This window comes from Wyeomyia smithii, chromosome 1 (assembly GCF_029784165.1).
Source record: "Wyeomyia smithii strain HCP4-BCI-WySm-NY-G18 chromosome 1, ASM2978416v1, whole genome shotgun sequence".
NCBI lineage: Eukaryota > Metazoa > Arthropoda > Insecta > Diptera > Culicidae > Wyeomyia > Wyeomyia smithii.
In genome coordinates, this window is record NC_073694.1 from 83,265,229 (window position 1) to 83,285,496 (window position 20,268).

Genomic DNA, 20,268 nt, shown 5'->3' on the forward strand with positions numbered 1-20,268 from the left:
TACAACGAAGCGATTACAAGCCCGGCCAGTGCAAAGTGGAAAGCAGCCATGGATGAAGAAATTGCATCCCTACGTGACAACGGAACGTGGACCCTGGCCAAGTTACCCAAGAATCGCAATGTTGTTGGCTGTAAGTGGGTGTATAAGTGCAAAGAAGATGAGTCCGGGAAAATTGTGCGGTACAAGGCCAGATTGGTCGCGCAAGGCTTTTCCCAAAAGTTCGGCACTGACTACGATCAAGTGTTTGCGCCAGTTGTAAAGCAGATCACGTTCCGTACCGTGCTGACGATAGCAAGCAAACGGAAATTGATCGTGAAACACATAGATATTAAGACCGCATATCTGCATGGCATCCTGTAGAAGGAGATTTTTATGAGGCAGCCTCCGGGATATTCGAACGGCGATCCGAGTACCGTGTGCTCCTTGAAGCGAAGCCTGTACGGACTGAAGCAAGCAGCGCGGGTTTGGAACCAGCGGATTGATATGGTTTTAAAGCAAATGGGGTTCCACCCGTCATCGGCGGATCCGTGCCTCTACTTGCGGATTACGGACGGTGTGTACACGTACATACTGATCTACGTGGACGACATCGTTGTTGCAAGCGGCACGATGCAGGAGTATCGGCGGTTGGTCGGTGCATTAAGCGAGAGTTTCAAGATCACGGAACTGGGAGACTTGAGGTTTTTCCTAGGAATCCACGTTTGCCAGAAAGCTGACCGGTTCATGTTGGATCAGAAGTCGTATGTGCTAAAGATCCTGTCGCGATTCAACATGGAGAACTGCAAGCCTTCTCGTGTCCCGATGATCACAGGTTTCGTACTACAAAAGGAGGAGGATAGCGACTCGTTGGCAGATGGACAACAGTACCAAAGTCTGATCGGTGCTTTGTTGTACATTGCTGTCAATACGCGCCCAGATATAGCTATCTCAACTTCCATTCTCGGGCGGCGTGTCACCAAACCAACATCGGCAGACTGGAACGAGGCGAAGCGGGTGCTTCGTTACTTGAAAGGTACAGCGGACCACGTGCTACACTTGGGTGGCGCAAGTAACCTTCAACTGGAATGCTTCGTCGACGCGGACTGGGCTGGTGAAGTCGACAACAGAAAGTCCAACACTGGCTACATTTTCAAGTACGGTGGCGGACTAGTTGGATGGGAAAGCAGAAAGCAGACGTGCGTATCTCTTTCCAGTACCGAGGCAGAGTATATCGCACTGGCAGAATGCTTGCAGGAGTTACAGTGGCTGCGTCGATTGGTGGACGACCTAGGCGAGCATCTGATGTTACCTATCGTCGTCAATGAGGACAACCAGAGCTGCATTGCGCTTGCAGCATCAGACAAAACCTCAAGAAGATCGAAGCATATCGACACCAAGTACTGCTTCGTGAAAGATTTATCAGACGCTGGTATCGTATCCATTCGGTACTGCCCCACGGAGCAGATGGAAGCCGACCTTCTCACCAAACCTTTGGGTGTAGTGAAGCTACGACAACTTCGAGAGCGGCTCGAAGTGGTGCTTTAACCAAGTCTAGAAAACGCTGTCTAGCTGTGTTGCTGTGTGGCTAACTTGAAAACATGAAACAGAGCGAGGGAAACAACAGCAACAATAACAACAACAACATTAACAACAATAACAACTGCAACAATGATAACTACAACAATAGCAACTATAACAACAATCAGAATTACAATCGCAACCTCAATAAAAATTACAACCAACTACCGCCTGACCGTGTGCTTCTCGCCGCAGCGAAGGACCAATTTTCCCGACCTCCATCCAATCTTCAGCTTATTCCTTTCCAACGTGGTGAAGTACTGAATCCGTACCCAGCAAGTTATGAACCATCCTCCTTCACACCTACTACCTCAACGCGCTCGTTCAACATGACGACTCCTGGGACCTCTTCAGCTGTACCGTGTCCTTACCATCTGGCTGGTAGCCACAACAATAACAACAATTTTAGGTCAACAGGTTTTCCATGTGATGGATGTTTTTGTAAGCATTCGTGTTTTCAAAATCAGTGACGCTCTCCACAGAGAAAGAAAAAACAACGCCAGCAGTCAATGCAGTATTAATTTATGCTCAAAATGTCAACAGGATGCGCAGTGCGCTCAAATTCATACTTAATCATCCTAGCAACGGAAACGAACTGGAACGCAGCTATTAAAAGTGAAGCAGTTTTCAACAGTTCTTTTAATGTGTTCAGGAGCGATCGTGATTTATCGCTATCTAATAAGAAATCAGATGGAGGAGTGCTTGTTGCTGTTGGAGTTCAGCATAATTCGAAAGAAGTTTGATCTGAGCAAATTATATCTGAGCAAATTATAACCCAGAAACATGTCGCATTTGAAGATGTCTGGGTTGAAGTTTTTTTGAAGGGTGAAATCCATATTTTCGTATCAGTTTACTTTCCACCCCACTTTGCCAAAAAGCAATCATATGAAAAATTTTTAAGGACAGTAGAATTAGTGAATGATGAGTCCAACACTAACTCAAAAATCGGAATATATATAGTTTCGTAAGCTGTCAGTGGTCACGCTCACGCCAAACGCAAGTTACTAAAACTGTCTCCTTTCCTAGCAAACTATGAACTTGAGGTACACCAAAGTTTGTTATTTTTTTATGTGTAGCAACTACAAGTTACCATTGATTGCGTTTAGTCCTCTACACACCTCCTCTCGCCTGATACGGACCCATTGAAGCGTGAGAAAATCAGAGTGCACTAAGTTTTTACTTTATTAGGCACACGTGTTATTATTCGCACATGGTAAATGTTCTGACCCAGTTGCATCGACAAAAACCGCCAAAAATATAATGCTTCGCTGAAGACAGAGGAAGATGATTTCGGGATGTGAAAGAAACGTAGTGTCATAAATATTCAGCATATCCCAGAGATTTGAAATCAACCAAACCACTATCAGTTGATTATGAACGTCAATCTATAGTAGCATATCCAATTAGTCCTGTAATATCATACAGCTTCATAAAATTAGGTTGTTAAGTGATGGCATGAGACAGTACCCGACTATGGAAGAGTCAAGTACATGACGGGTTATTTAAAACAAGAGCTCCAACGTAATCCTTTAACTATACTCCGACGTTCAAACTGTATGGTTAAAGTGATAATCCATTTGCCGATATGTAAAAATATCACCAGTCAATACGTTATTAAATAATAAGATATTATGCCATTGCTTTATAAATACAGATACAGTATAAGCTTACACTATTTGTCATTACTTTGAAACATGATGCTAAGGTACTCTCCTACAAAAACTAAGCATTTGATTTGTTTAAAAAAAGAACAAGACAAATTCCAAAATCGACGTAAAAAAACCGCTTGAATTCTGAAATTCGCGTAGAAAACTTAATTTGCTAAAGGTTCTTAACCATTTCTACTAAATACTTTCAAAAAAATAGTACGAGGGTGGTATCCAAGACACGACCGCATGTTTGACGTAGGACTACGATAGTTTTATATTTTGTTTTGAGAATTGAGACTGTTCGGCACGGTTCAATTTTGGCACGGTTCGACTTTGGCACACATAAGCCAAAAACGAGCGGTTATGTTTAATCATAATTTATAGTTTTCTTGTTTTGCTTTTAACCAATTCAAGCTCAACAACCCCCAAAAGAAAGGCATTTTGTCTATTATGTTGCCGAAATGGAATACCGGAATCAGTAAGACGGTTCTGGATATATGACCGGAACCAGTTTCGTTAATATAATAGACATGATCAAAGCAGTACTTAGTACCGTGCTATACCTCTAATTACTCGAAAGGGTCATATCAAGTGTCTAGGTCGTTGAAGGCTTCATGCGGACTTGTCTCTGTTGCGTTCCGGATACTTCCAGATTAATGAGCCTAAATCCATCAAGCGACACCTCTAACGACTTACAATCCTAAAACTAGTTCATTGGTGGCCACATATTGTTAAGGTAATATGCCACCAGAAAGTCATAAAAAGAAAAGTGTTTATTTTAAACATGGTTCGATTTTGACAACTGAAAAAATGCTGATTATTTATTTGCAGACCTCTATTTGAGAAGAAAAAAATACTGTTTTTAACATTGATGAATACCTTTCATCCTAATGCAGACACTCGAAAAGGCAATTTTTTATATAGGCCTTAAATAAGAACGATTTGGTAGGAAGTAAACTTCCTTTCATCTTCAATTGCGCTTGTGAAAGATAGCTCGCTCACCGATTCCAAAGCAGCATCATTGTCAGTTTCTTACAACTGCTTAGCAAAGATGTCACATAAAAAAATCCTGTATTTACATGTTCGTTGGAAAAGTAACGATAAAGAGTAGCAGTTTTTAGTGAAAAATCTAGATTTAAAAAAAAATTTAAATTGACATTGAAATTTATGAACATGTTAACATTCATTTTTTTCATTTTTGGCCAATTGAAACATTTATTCATCTAACAGAACCAGAAAAAAAGAAACAGTTTTAAGATACCAATAAAAAAAAAACAACAAAATGCCATATGTGAAAGTCACCTGTCTATTCCCTTTAAAAATAAACCTAGCTCGGTTTGATAAACAACATTAACCTCTCCAACTGATGTTTGCATAATGTTGTTTAATTACAAGTCCGGCAATGAAAGGTTGTGTTTATATGTTTAGTATCTAAATAGTTTCTTGCAGATGCTGATGTAATATTTTTGTAATTGAAAAATACGAATATGAATGTGTGAAACCTAACGTCAAGATGCATATAATTTGGTTTTACTCTATACCACAACCGCGCAATGCAACTAGGATTGTCATATTGAATTAAATTTATTCAACTGGAAAAATATAACCATCAGCACAGTTTAAACGAGCTATCTGAACTATCTGTTTCAAAATCTTAGCGAAGCATATTGCTTTTTTATTGTCTTTTATATAGCCTATTGGCCATTTGAATATAACTGAGAAAAACCAGAGTGTAGAATTCAAAAAAACAGCAACCCAATGCAACTTCAAATTTTAGGAATTTGAAAGAAGTTTTTATTATTAAACATAGATATGAAAATCAGATGGCTAACAAAACAAACGCACATTAAATCGGTCCGTGAATTTTTCATAAAATTCACTTGTATTTTCGCTCTGGAAGTTATAAAAAGTTGAAAAATCTCAAGTTTATGGAGTGTCGCGTGTGTAAGATACAAATTAATTATAGTGGAGTGAAAATTAGAAGATCAAAAATGCAATTGATTATGCAGTATAAATTGGCACAGAAGATATAGTTCGCTCACCATTCGTGTACGCTTTCATTTCTACCAAGTGAACGGTAGTGTTAGTGAATTGAGAGTGAAGTGGAAGCCGTAAATTGAGAAGAAATGGGCTCTATCATACGTCCTCTCCTGACATCGATTATAGGATTGTGTTTGTTTATTTCTTTTTATCCCCCATTGAGCTTTGCACGCAGCAAAGAGCAAACCTTTTTGCTTCAGCTGGCTTGTAAAATGCAACTGGAGAGACAGGAATCAGAAGTTAAGTATTGGTGTTGATAATATTTTACATTTACAGTGAAACTGTGAGGCCTGAAGCATGCTGGACGCCGGCGCGGGCGGTCCGGTAGGATTCTTGCCGTAGGTTGGTGAACAGATCTACTTACGGCTGTTTATTGAGCTGCGGCGGGAGTCTCGCCCGATCGCTCGCTTTGGCGTTCGACGTGTTTCAGGCCTGACTACCTATGTTAACGCACACAACTTTTCTTCCATTCGATTTGAACAGCATAGCGAGAGAGAATTTGTTTTTTTCTGCCTTTTGTGCTGCGTGGTGATTAGTGCATTCGTGTACATTTGTGTTGGCTGCGTGTGAGGCGTGAAGAGAGATGATGGTTGCTTGGATTGAAGTTTGCTTGTGTGTGTGTGTGTGTGTGTGTGTGTGTGTGTGTCGAAACATGATGAAGTCGATGCGAAGTGTTGCCGTGTTTTCAACAATTTGCTCGGCATGCGTGCGCAGTAGGATTGCTCATTATTTTCATTTTTCATGAACCTGAAACTAAAATTCAATTTATGATTTCGTAGCTTTTGAACGAATAGTGTACTCTTCGATGATTATGTTCAATTCGTGTGAGTCGGGCCAACATGAGTCCACACTGACCACACCAACTAATCGTTATTAGTTTAACATTTTGTCAAAAAGCTTTGCTTAGTTCTGTCAAAAAATATTTGCAATATACTTTTTTTTGAATAGTTAAGTTGGAAACATACAACACGCCGTCCATGATAACCACATTTCAATTGTGATCAGTTTGGTATGTTGCAAATAAACTTAGAACTCTACTTTGTTTCGTATCCATATTTGCCTTTTTATAAACTTGTGGTAACTAGTAGTAACTAGCATTGATCTAACATTTGCTTCCTTTATTTGACCGCCAAGTGTCAGTGTCAGCATGCAGGCGCGAATAAATTATTATCTGATGTACAATTGCGACTGATTCTGATCAGTAGCTCAAGCTCAGTAGATCAAGCTCAAATTCAAGCTATCTGATCCATTCCAAGTCTTTACGGGTATTTTATTCGATGGTACGCTCCAATTTTATGATTTAACTAGCTTTTGGACGAATGTTGCAAAACCTGAACAACATTTTTTAAATCTATTTTGAAAATCTCGTTGGTCGGTATAACATCATACCATGCGACTGAATGTTGATAGCGATTGTTTTAGCATTTTGTAAATGGACTTCTAACTCTGTTTTGTTTAATTTGCATATTGGCATTTTTCTAAGTTTTCTTGCTTTGAAGGCATGCAACTCTGCCAGTTTTTATACTCAGTAGGTATTATAGTTTATATAAAATTTTCCGCGAAGTCTACGTTTTTAGGCAAATATTCTTAGCCGGTAACCCTGGTCGGTTTTCTTCCCCGAACCGCATTATTACTCAAGACAAGAATGGTGCATGAGTAACCTAGTTTTACATTAGGATTTGCGCGCGGTATTTTGACCGCGCTCAGTGTGACTATCCTCATACATCGGTTTCGAAGTCCAATAACCACGCATCAATGATCTTACATCGTACAACGCTCGGGTGTGCCTCGTATTGACTCTTTGGTCAGAGACTTTTCCCCCTTACTCGCTTTATCGGTTATTTGAGCGCTTATCCATCATGTCACGAAACAACGCGGTATGATATTTTTCACTGGTACCAGTAGTTTACTTAATTTGCGTTTGGCGTGCGGTTGTTGCGTTTTACGAAATCCATTCGTTTCAAGGTAAATTTAAAAGCTACAGGATGAAACGCGAAGTTTAGTGTGATACAAACTGTTAATGATTGGTAGGTTGCCGAAGATAACTAGAAACTTCAATTCTCCTGTATGCCGATACAGCGATCGTGGCGTGGTTCTATTTATATCGTCTCCTGGTGGCCGGTTGCCCAGAGACCGAGAAGTAACCATATCGGGCGCGAATTTGTGTAGGAAAGATCGCACCATCAACCTCGATGGATCCAGATCAATTCCTCTCCACTAACACTAATTCCTTCCTTTGATACTTGTGGATGATGCAGAGGATTCCTCGGTCTCTAGTAGCAACAAGTATTAAACTAACATTCCCGATATCCCTTCCTCGATTGATCTGCATTGGGCGTGGCCAGCTACGTTATTGATCAGTGAAAAGGAAGATCACCAGGAATTGTACACTGAAAATGGCTTGCTACTCCTAAGCACCATTTTGACGGTTCTTTGTGCAATTTCAGCTGATTCTGGCCAATCGCGGGCAACACACGGGCGATCAAATATGCTATGCTGCTATGCTATGCTTAAACATAGATATGAAAATCACTACGGTTGCAGTTCAAATGCCATCTACTCGATTTTTAACACAACTTTTGTTGAAAAGAATTTTTAATTATTATATTACAATCTTTCGCAATATTCTACCTGTCGATTAAGACATCGGTGTTTAAAACCTGTTCAGGGGAAGTAATACAATGACCACTTTAAAACGATGAGAAAACATCTGTTGCAACTATATAAAGCGAGCTCGTCTTTGATTGAAACCTGCGAAACTGAACTAGAAAAAGTGGATTTCAAATGAACTTTTTACTAATCTACTTTTCAATGATATGCCAATTAATGTATCACAAGCTTTGGCAACGTTCGTCATTTGGTGGTCAAAATCCGTGCAGATGTAGTCATATATTGGATGCAACATCCAACATCATGATATACTCTTGCGTACAGAATTATTTTATCCCCGGCCGCACAGCCTAGTGTACGAACACGCACCACTGTACGTCAACAGCAGCTACATTGTTTCCACTTGGCTTGACTGCACACAAATGGCAATTGAGTGCTGCTGCACTGACGACGAGCGACCGTGTTCTCATACATGGCTCGGTGCAGTACTGTTGCCTGTGCCAGCATGTTTTCCTTCAAGACATCAGTTTTAATAACATTCTCACAGCAGATCGTTAAATTGTCTGATAAAGAAGGTTGTTTCGAACTTTCCGAAAAAGCTTCACTTTCAAGACATCAAAATAGTCTAGGCTCATAGAAGCAAATATTAGTTGATCTGTTGGGACGGGGAGATTCTGTCAATTTTTTTTTGCCACTGATGTAGAGGTTATCATAGCAGGCAGTTGGTATCCACTCATGAAGCCTGTGCCAGGCGTGCTCGCATGTGATTGGTACATTGTTCGTGAAAATACGACCTTGAAACTTTTCATCAATTTTCACTGTTTAACAATCAAGTAACAATGATATATGAAGAATCACAAAATTGTCCATCATTTTATCATTTCAACGGCATATTGATTACTTTGATCCGTCATGTGGTTACATCAGTATCACTGTTTGAAATCTTTCATTCCAACGTTACACCTTGGTTTTAGTTTTCTGCAGAATGTATCTCGATATAGTGCGGTTAGACGTAGTCCTACGTCAAAAAAATAAACAGCAGTGTTATTTTCACCTACGAACTGAGCTGAACATCAAGGAAAAATGTAAAACGAGCGATCCTCAGACATTCTAAATAAGCGATTTTAAAATGAAATGCCATTAAAAAGCCGCGACAAAAACGACTATACTGAAAAACTGCGTAGAATCCGAAATGCGCATGAAAAACGCGTTAATTTCGAAATCTGCGTAAAAAGACCTTAGTGTATTTCCCGTTAAAATCTTTATACACATTCCAGGCTTACACCACACATTTCAGGTTTAAAAACAGGAACAAGGGAACGCGGAGGACAGGCTTTTCATGCGCGAAATTGATAATGTGTTAGGTTATACCGGAGTATCACTGAGTGATTTGAACTGCCCAATAATGATTAGGAGACGTCAGTACTTAGTTATTCTCGGCTTTGCCATGACTATTATAAAGCACCGAGGCAAACTTTTGCACGAGTGAATGATTTCTGGAGTAGTTCAGTATCGTAGGAAATTATTCTGAAAATTGTTATGTTTTTCTCAATCACATTTGTTATTGTTTGTTTTGTAAGTTTAACTTGAAATGTAACATCATACAATTGAAAAATTGATCTCTTATTCAAATAAGGTATATATGGTTTAAACGAAAATTAATAAATCATTAGAATATTTTTTTCGAAAATGGTTAAATAATGAAAAAAAATGTTCTGTGCAGTGGTTCCGTCCGTATGGGAGGCAAGATATTCATTTGTCTTTAAATGAACGATCAATCCAAGCATTTTCATGATACACTGCAACAAGGATGTTTCTCACAGTTAAGGTTAACATGTGAGTTTCAACTTAGCGTTGATCATCTGCATCGAATTGTCGAATTGTCATAGATTCTAGATTTCTTGAAGAAGCATAATCATTTTAGAATAAATACCAGTATTTGTAGTGAGTTCAAGTAATAGTCCAATCTGCATTTTAAAAGTGGCTAGCCACTACGGGTCAACTAGTTCATATATATGGAGATTTCAATCAAAATTATGCTGATTTTATTGTAAATGATGATAATGCATCGCTTTTACTTCCTGTAGTAGGAGAAAACGAAACTCCGCAATTTATTTTTGACGGATTTAGTCAACTTGGATTACATCAGGTTAACTCAATCCGATATGAGCAAAACTGTTTTTTAGACTTTTTATTCACCAATTGCACGGAAGATTTTAGTGTTGACAAAGCAGAATACCCCCTATGGGAAAATGACAAATTTCATACTGCAATTGAGTACTCGCTAATGATTGATACCAAGAGATCACGACCCTCTGATCATGAGCCTGAATATAAATATGACTTCACTAAAGCAAATTTTGAACTAATAATCGTAAATTAACTGACATCGACTGGCAGTCACTTCTAAAAAATGAAACAGATATGAACAAAGCGGTTGATAATTTTTTATCATCACTGTATGGTGTTTTAGACTCAACTGTACCAAAATCAAAAAAAAAAATGGCTAGCTCAAAAGATCCCATTTGGTTTACCAGAGAAATTAAAAATTTAAAGAATGGGAAACAAAAAGCTCATAAAACTTACAAAAAACTTAAAGACCAAGGAAATTCAGACAGATATTCAACATATGTAATGAACTGAATACTAAAATATCTATAGCGTATGAGATGTTGTAATTCTCAAGGGTAGAAAATAACATTAAATCAGATTCAAAACAGTTTTTCAAATTTGCAAACGATAAAATGAAGTCTAATAACTTCCCATCTCGCATGCAATATGAAGACTTTGCCAGTGCTGACTCCAAGCAAATCTGCAACAAGTTTGCGAGTTTTTTTCAAACCGTTTATAAAAATAGCGACGAAGTCAGGGACTTTGAGTACTTTTCGCACTTGCATGAACAAATGAATAACGTATCTGTTAAACAAATAACTGTTCAAGGAATCCTCGCAACACTAAAAGAACTGGATGCTTCAAAAGGTCCAGGACCAGATGGAATTCCACCCTCACTTATGAAAAATCTTGCTCCTGGTTTCGTAAAACCCTTGTTTTGGCTCTTCAACTTATCCCTTACGTCCGGACAATTTCCATCAGTCTGGAAATACTACAAGGTATACAGCCCTAGGGGTTGTATGAAATGGTGACGTAGGACTAAATATATAATATATGCTAAACTAAATATTATTATATGCTGCGCTAAACTGTTCATAGGTAACACTACCGTTTATTTTTGATAGTCGTTATTTTAAAACTAACGATGCATGAATACATGAAAATTTTACACTAGTAGTAGTTGCGAAAATTCTCATAATTCTTATCTTCAAGCATCTATAGTTCTGAAAAGAACCGATTCCATAATATTCAGTTAGAAATTCATGCTACAGAACGCTGATAATCGCACCATGAATATTTTGTTGGCCGCGCATAAAATTTGCTCTCCGCCGTGCCCTCCAGTAGCTGTGCCAGCAAAATATCCTGCAGCGAACGATGGTAACTGTTGCTGCCCTCCAGTAGCTGCGCTAGCAAAATATCCTGCATCGAACGATGGTAACTGTTGCTGCCGTATGCAAAATAAAGGTGTAACATGTTCCGCAGTGCCTGGAAGTTGACTCGTATGCAGCTCTCGTTTCTCAATGTCGCGAAGCTTTAACAGCTGCACCGCACTCGCTATTGTGGAACAAACTAAACTGAAGCTGAATTTTCCACACGCAGTCTTTTGTATTGAGTTCAGCGTAGATTTTTACCATTAAGGCGTGGCCACGTAGCTTATAGAAAGAAAGAGAAACAAACCAAAACATCTTCAATACTACTGAGTGATTTTCATAAGCATCAAAAGAAAGTTTTTGCTTTACCGATGCGAAAATCACTCTGGTTCTTAGATTAACTAATTTTCGTTGCTAATATTTGACTGATAACGGTGTTCGAGTGAACACAAACAAACAATTAAACCGGAAAATCACTCAATTTAGCAGTGAAAATTCTTGAAATGAGGGTTATGTCTTGTTGTGATAAACTATTCATAGGCAACACTACCGTTTATCTTTGGTGCGCCCTGGTCGTTATTGTAAAAATGATTATCGAGTTCAGCGTAGATTTTTACCATTAAGGCGTGGCCACGCAGCTTAGACAAAGACAAACAAACCAAAACACTTTGTTGAGTCAAAATATGTAGGCAGTGGAATTTATTTCGTCCATGTTATTGTTATCTGTGCTTGGGAAGCAAGCCAAGAACAAGGGAAATGTATGGGAAAGCTTGACCTTGGAACTTTTCACCTTTTTCCACCATTAAGCAGTAAAGCAACAATGTTGAACATAATATCAAAAAATTGTTACACATTTTATCTATCCACCGACATATAAATGACTAAGATGCATTAAGTCGTTCGCTTGCTATAACCGTTTGAAATCTGACGCAACATTTGCCAGTTTCATTTTCATTTTCACAAAGTGTAATCTAGTATAGAAAACAAAGACGTAGTCCTACGTCAAAAATCTTTTCTTATACCGATTTTCAAGTCAGGTAAGAGATCAGACATCAAAAACTATCGTGTCATTGCAATAATATCGTGTATCCCCAAACTTTTTGAAGCTATCGTAAACCAAAAAATATTTAATCAGGTAAAGAACCGCATAACGTGTAACCAACATGGTTTTTACAAAGGAAGGTCTACGGCTACCAACTTACTTGAATTTGTTGATTTCTCTCTTGCGTCTATGGACAGAGGCAACTTCGTGGAAACTCTATACACGGATTTTAGTAAAGCTTTTAGAGTAGATATTTCCATGCTTATGTTCAAATTAAAAAACTGGGATTTGAGTCAGGCCCACTTAGATGGATTGAATCTTATCTGACAAATAGAACACAAACGGTTAGGTTTAAGAAACACGTTTCTGCACCAGTAAAAATGACATCTGGAGTTCCACAAGGCTCCCATTTAGGCCCTCTGCTCTTCATTTTATTTGTTAATGACGTTACCCTTGTGTTGAATCGTCTCAAAGTATTGATATATGCCGATGACATGAAATTGTACATGGAAATAAGAAACAAATCAGACATCCCACAATTCCAACAAGAGGTTAACATTTTCTACATTTGGTGTAGAAAAGTCTTCTTGATCTTAACGTAAAAAAATGCAATATTATATCCTACACAAGGAAAAGAAATCCTGAACATTCCAGTTGCACTCTTGGACATCAAATTGTAGAAAGGTGTTATCAAATTAGAGATTTAGGAGTGATTATGGATTCTAAGTTAACATTCATTGATCACTACAACACGATCATCAATAGAGCCAACAGTATGCTAAGTTATATAAAAAGGTTCAGTTATCATTTCGTAGACCCGTACACTATGAAAACTCTCTTTGTTACATATGTTAGATCTATTTCAGAATACTGTAGTGTTGTTTGGTCGCCTTATGTTTTGGGTGCCTATGTTTGGGTGTTTTGGTGATATATCCCAAAAATGGACTTTCCAGAAATGATTCCACTGGGGCTTCTAGATGCCATAGAAACAAATTAATAAAATTTATTTTCGGAATCGGGGTGATATACAGAGACCCGAAAACGACTTCAGATGCCATATTAGATTCCAAAAAAGCGACTTCCGGTTTTCGAAAAAAAAAGAAATGGTTGACCACCCAATACTGGTATTTTTGGAATTGAATCGTTGCTCTGAGATCAAAAATCAACTTCAGACGTTATTTTTGAATTAAAGATGGTGACTTCCGGTTTGCGGCAAACAGTAAAAATTGACCAAATACCACCCCATATGAGTTATTTCAGATCCCAGACACCATCTTGAATTCCAATATGGTGACTTCCGGTTTCCGGAGCACAACCTAAAATGGCCAAATATGTGTATTTCAGGGATCGGGATGATGCGTAGACTCCAGAAATAAAATTCAAACGCGATTTCGCGCTTCCGGTTTCTGGAAAAACATGAAAAATTGGCTGAATACTCAAAAAAATCTCATATGAGTATGATGCCAAGAGACCTGAATACGACACCAGACGAACCGGAAGTCACCATCTAGAATTTGAAAATGACATCTGGAGTCGATTTCCGGCCTCAAGGCGTCATTTGATTTTAAGATATACACGTATTGGGGGGTACTCGATCATTCTGGGTTGTTTCCTAGAAACCGGAAGTCGACATCTTGGGATCCAAAATAGCGTCTGGGGTCATTAAATGGTCTCAGAGCATCATCCCGATTTTGAAAATACTCATATTACCTAATATTTGATCACATTTTGTTATTTTCCAGAATACGGAGGTCACCTTTTAGAATCCAAAATAGTGTCTGGGGTCGTTATCCAGTCTCTGGACATCATCTCGATTACAGAAATACACATATTGGAGGATATTCGACCATCTTAGGTTGCTTTCTACAAACCGGAAATCGCCATCTTGAAATTCAAAATGGCGTCTGGGCCATTTTGCGATCTGTGGGCATCAGGATGATCGGGTTGCGGAAATAAATATTGGATGGTATTTGGCCTTGTATTTTTCATTGTTTCTTTGGCTTCTAGAAGCCCCTATCTATTCCGGAAGGACCATTCTGTAAGCATATCAACAAAACTATTATAATGGTTGTGATATTCCATTTAAAAAATCATGAAACCATAATATTCCTCAGTTTCGCAGTACATTCGCAATCACTAGTTATTTTTGAGTAACTTCTGTACAAAAACATCGTTATTAAACACATTTTTTCATTACGGTTAATGACACTGCGTACTTTTGCCCCGCGGTTTATGTGTACTTTTGCCCCACAATGAGTTTTCCAACTGGTTTGGGTTTATAACAAACATCAAAATATTTTCGGCAAAACAAATTTACCCTACAAATCACAATTATACAAGAGTTTTTAGGTTCTGTTGTTTCCGAGTTTCTGTAGTTTCCAAAGAGGTCAATCATAGTTCCCAAAACTAAGAAAATTAGATCAAAACAGCTCAAAACACAACTTTCCTGATAACTTCGTCCCATTTAAATGGAATCTTATGTGTTTACATGTGTGATTAACTAACGTTATAGTACTGCAAATTCATACAATGTTGCCAGATTATTTTGCTCGTATGCTTCGAAAAGGCCAATGCGTACTTTTATCTCGTGCGTACTTCTGCCCCTCATTACTCTAACTTCTGATTTTGCCAACAAAAAGGCACGAATAGTGAGTATCTAAATTTACCTAATTTTCAATTTTGCGGACAACGGAATAAATAAGTAGAAAAATCTAAATTTTTTGTTTGTCTCAATTCCTTTTATGAAAGAAAAAACTGCCCAGTCATTTTCATTGGGTGCCCACATTTTTGTTGCCAGGCCCACCAAACCATAGCTACGCCACTGGCACGCACCGATCTAGCCACTTTTCCCTCGGTCTTCCTCTTCAGCATCCTTTGGAGCTTATTGTCGCTCAGGGTCGTTGGCCGTCCGGAACCAGGCTTTCTTTCAATGCTCTGATTGTTGTTCAATAGTGCCAAGATGTTGTAGATGCCAAAACGGGCGTATCCAGTGTCCAAAAACTTCCGCACGATGTCCTTTTTCGGCGCGACGGGGTACCGTTCTTTGAACGCGCACACTTCTGAACGAAATAGCTTCACTGTTTTTGCCATCATGGTTAGAGTTCGGCTGATAGAGCTGTCAAATTTTTTCTACTGACTTGGGTTAATATGATAGATGCTGCATAGGTAGTTTCGCCAGTGCGTGTAAAGGTTAACCCATGGAAAATCGTCAATTTGTGTCCATTTTTTAACGCAAACGTTATCTAATTTGATTGCCCAACAATCTTCTGATAACAGGGTTGAATGGTGGCGTACTTCTATTTGTATTTAATTTTCGGTGGTAGCTTTTAAAGGATGATTTTTAAATAACTGTCGAGAGACACCTGTTTTAAATTGCTGTCATATTACTGTTGTTCATTGCGCCTTCTGCGATTTCATTTTTTCGTCGTATGGAAATTCTATATTCGTCAATTTTACCATTTCCTTTGAATTTTCCTAATTTTCTTGTCGTAGCGATTTCCCTTGGACGAAGACGAAAACAACGAAACAAAGCCAGCTCAAATCAGACGCTTCGTTGTAAACTTATGGGCGGTCGCACATATTCAACATTATTTCATATACACTAAAGTCGCTTTTTACGCGGGGGATACGTTTCGCGTAAAAAAAAACCGCGTAAAAAACCGCGTAAATTCCGGAATCCGCGTAAAAAAAAACCATCGTTAATTTTGCATTCCGAATGAAGGGGAACCGAAATCGGGGCAAAAAAATCACAGGAGGGTTGTGTGCAAATCCACGACCGCAAGGTTGAAGTAGAATACTTTTACACAGCTCTACTTACGCTGTACATTAACCTACGGCTGGGCGAATCGGTTCGCGCCGCTTTGCGCGTTTAGCCCGGCAGAGGCCTTATGCGCACGGCCAACACAATAGAAAGGTGTTCTTCATATTGAAAATTAGACACGGCTTTACTGGAGTAAGCGTTGGCAAATGCATCAACCGCTAATACCGCCGCTATCGTGCGAAAGTCAGCCTGGTAGAGGCCTGAGACGTGGTGACCAACCACAGGGCAAGTGATTTGTTTAATTTGAAGGCAGCCACAGGCGCAACCCGCTGCTATCCTCTGTTACTGCTGAGTGCTGATATCTGCTGTCAACGTTGTGGACGGTCCATCCAGCTCACCTTCCGACTAATGAATGTAGCTAGTTTTCCCAGAAACACTCTTTTATAGTCGAAGGGTGCTACGAAATAGGCCACGCCTTTCTGTTCAGTTTTACCATTTTGTAATGTTCTTCAGGCGAATTATACCACAATTCGCATTTGATTTTTGTATCCAGCGAATAAACACCGATGGTGCTCTCACACACGCAACGATTTATCCCTAACCGTATTGCGGCTTGTAACATCAAGCGATTACGTTTGCTCGCTGTTGCGTATTGCATCATGTTGCAACTTGGCAGCTGGGTGACGACAAAATTCTGTTCATGCTGAATGATTGAATCGACTTCATATTAACTCTGCATAGTCGAACTAACTGCTTTTGTGAATGCGTTCTAACAGGGCAGTTTGTTATTCAAAATCGGTTATGCTGATCACAGCCTTTGCGCTGCCCCAACAGTGAGGGGTTAACTCAATAAAGTAAAAATTTGACAACTACAATAGAATTTGATTGCATCCCGCACAGAATGTCTGCTTGTGTTGATGCCAGAAAATTATTAAACTTCAATTATTTTTCTATTTGCCTTGAAAAAAAGCATTTTGCGGTTCAAAATCGGTTGCTAATTACAACCTTTGAGCTGCCCTAACATTGGGGGAATTAAGATACACGGACAACATGCACTGTGGAAGCTATTTCACATTCAGTAAATTAGACGGGTGCGACAGATTTAAATTGCTAGGATGCAACACAGAATGCTTGACAAAAATTATTAACTTTCAATGACTTGTTTATTTGCCTTGAAAAAGGCATTTTGATTTCCAAAATTGGATTTCCTGATGGCAATCTTCATGCTGCCCCAACACGGGGAAAATAATGGCTGTCTGGCGACACACGTTGAGAAAAACCGCGCTGCTCCTGAGACGTGGTGACCAACCACAGGGCTAGTGCTGCTGCTAAGGAAGGACGACTGCTGCTGTCGCTGTCTAGAACTATTATGAGCGGCTCCGGCTGGAACAGGCTCTTATATAGGCCAAATAGCATGTTTTCAATTGTAAGGTATATGATCCTGTCAACCGTGCTTGGGAAGCAAGCATATAACGACCAATCGAAGGTCGAATTTTTCGTTTTGACAAGGCTTGACTATTACAATAGTGCAATAGTGTGAATAATAAAATTACAATTATCTTATTTTGGGAAGAATCTTAGAAGATTTTCCAATCTATTGCTGCAAGAACGAAGGAAATCCATCGAATACTGACCGATTTATTAGCATTTGAAATTGGACATATTTTTCACTTTTTTCGGTTTTAGATTTTCATTTCACATCCCTATGTAGCCGAACTTCCTGAGAGAAGTATTCTACTTCAAAAAAATACCGCGTAAATTCCGGAATCCGCGTAAAAAAAAACGCGTAAATTCCGGAATCCGCGTAAAAAAACCGCGTAAATTCCGGAATCCGCGTAAAAAAAACCCGGGTAAAAAAAAACCGCGTAAAAAGCGACCTTAGTGTATAAGATTATAGGTCAGTACTTACCAGTCTCTTTTGATATAGGAGCCGCAATAATGCCATGTAGTATCAGAAACATAAAAACAGTCAACAGAAAAACAAAACTGGTGCCCTTGGCCAAAGTCATCTGAAAATAGAAAAACAAACGGTATAGCCAACTTTTGGACTGGTTTTTAGTTTATTTCTTATGAAAAAATTGAGTTTAGACTTGAATCACTGTATCTCGATTTGTATCTCGATTTGTCAATAATTCGTATATATAAATGAGCTTACTACACCCGAAAAGCATATAGGCACAGAACGGAAGGTCATCTGTGATTCGAAAACTGCTGAGTGCTCAGTGAATTTTGCAGCGCTCCCTTGTGGTGAAAAGAACGCATTTTACACGGAAAATAAATAGAATTTATACTTCTTTTATTGAAATCTGTAATACACACTGGTATAAATCTGCCATGCGAAAACACTACAGGTGCACTCTTTTAATGCGGTTATGTGTTTATTCCATATTATTACTTTTAAATTCTCTCAAGTTTCCCAGCAATGATGGTTATCACAAGCATTTGAAAGATGTTTCATATTACACTTTTGACGTATGAGTACGAATAATATAATCGATCTGGAAATTTGCAAATTTTTACTACTGAAAGGTACGGGGATGAAAGGAATATTTAAATTGCGCCCGTCACGAAAAGTGATTAGGATTCGAATGCATATAAAATCTGCGATCTAGAACCGTCCCAGATGGTCTAGGGTACGATGCTAGCCTACCAATCCAGTTGTCGTAGGTTCGAGTCTCGGCTCGGAAGAGACTGTTAGTGTCAGACTGGTACTGTCAGTAGGATCGTAGTGCTAGCCCCGCAATTGTCCTGTACACTCAAACAGTTGGATGCGAAGTCAGTGTATAACAGAATGTCGAGTTCCTATTCAGAATGTAGTAGCAAGGCTTTGCTTTGCTTTAGAATCTGCGATTTACATAGTATCGCTGCACCAGAGAGATTGCATATCCTATTTGCTAAATCCTTTGTACTACCATTGAAAAGAAGGTATTGGTTACATCCACATAATGTGAAAGATCATTTTAAGACTTATTCCAATTTAAATAAAAGTGTACTAAATTAGTTTCGCTTCGACGCATATTGATTTTGTGGAATAGAACTCTGCGTGAAGAAAACCTGCTTTTTCGTGTGCATTTTTCGCAATAAGACCAGTAAAACAGGAGGTGTGAAACGACCCGGGGACAAGCTATTTCATTCGCACTCCTGCTCAACATGTCGACGGGCTTTGGCAAAATGCATAACTGTGTTATTTAGGCCGAAGAACAAGACTTCACATAGTGGTGTGCGAAACAGCTCTGAACCGCTCACTCACCGTTCGAACAGACTCATATGAACGGCTCATGGTTCACAATGGTTCACGAGCGTTGACAGTTCGCATTTTCTCGGTAAACTTCGGATTCGCGCGAATCCATCAGTTCTGGTGCGCTCAAAAAATCGTGGCTCTTTTTCGTGAGCCGTTCATTCTTTCGCTCTTTTCTAAGAACCGGTTCATTCACACATTCAAATAAAATCATGATTTTTAAAAATTTTCTATCGTTATCCTTCAGTTTAAAAAATTGCGATTTAAGACATTTCGAAATCTGCTCGAAATCGCTACAATAACAGTTCGCCCATGTACCAACTGTCATTCATGCGATTTAGTGCGATTGTTATTCTTCATTGAAAATTTGAAGGACAATGATATAAAATCACGTTTGTTCAGTAAATGACACCCTTTTAGCTTATATATAAATACCAGAAATCCGTGAATAGTTAATATCGAAATATCGTTCGCAAAATATGCTACAACCACATTATCCGTTCGTACAAACACATTATCCGTTGCTTCAGAAGCTTATCCAAGTATATCTAATCTCATCCTCCTTGTTTTTATTCCATCGGATGCATCTAGCATCAATGAGTCCAAAACCGATATACTTTCAGAGTTTGGATCTCGGGTGATCGATAAAACATGTGATATAATGAAATAACAGGATGAAACCTGTTTAGAAATTTCATAGTCGACTAAGGTATTGATTCAATATTATAAAATATCTAGATCTAGATATTTGCCTAACAAAATTTATCTGTACAACATCTTCTTACGACACAAAGTAGCACTTCCTTTAAACAAAAACAAAAAAAAACACTTCATATTTGATTTATGATAACGATAAAGTTTCAAACTAATTTTTATAAATAACTGTCGCT

The 20,268-nt window shown here is 38.8% G+C and overlaps 1 protein-coding gene across 6 annotated transcripts in view; it reads right to left on the reverse strand.

Moving 5' to 3' along the window:
• The window catches only part of LOC129717837 (uncharacterized), a 159,017-nt gene that overhangs the window by 118,079 nt on the left and 20,670 nt on the right, over positions 1-20,268 (reverse strand). For 5 of the 6 annotated variants that reach the window (XM_055668043.1, XM_055668041.1, XM_055668042.1 and 2 more), the window contains one exon: positions 18,050-18,149. The exons of the other annotated variant lie outside the window; for it this stretch is intronic. In XM_055668043.1, the coding sequence (XP_055524018.1) occupies positions 18,050-18,149 (100 nt within the window). The remainder of the gene's footprint in view (positions 1-18,049; positions 18,150-20,268) is intronic. 6 annotated transcript variants of the gene reach the window in all.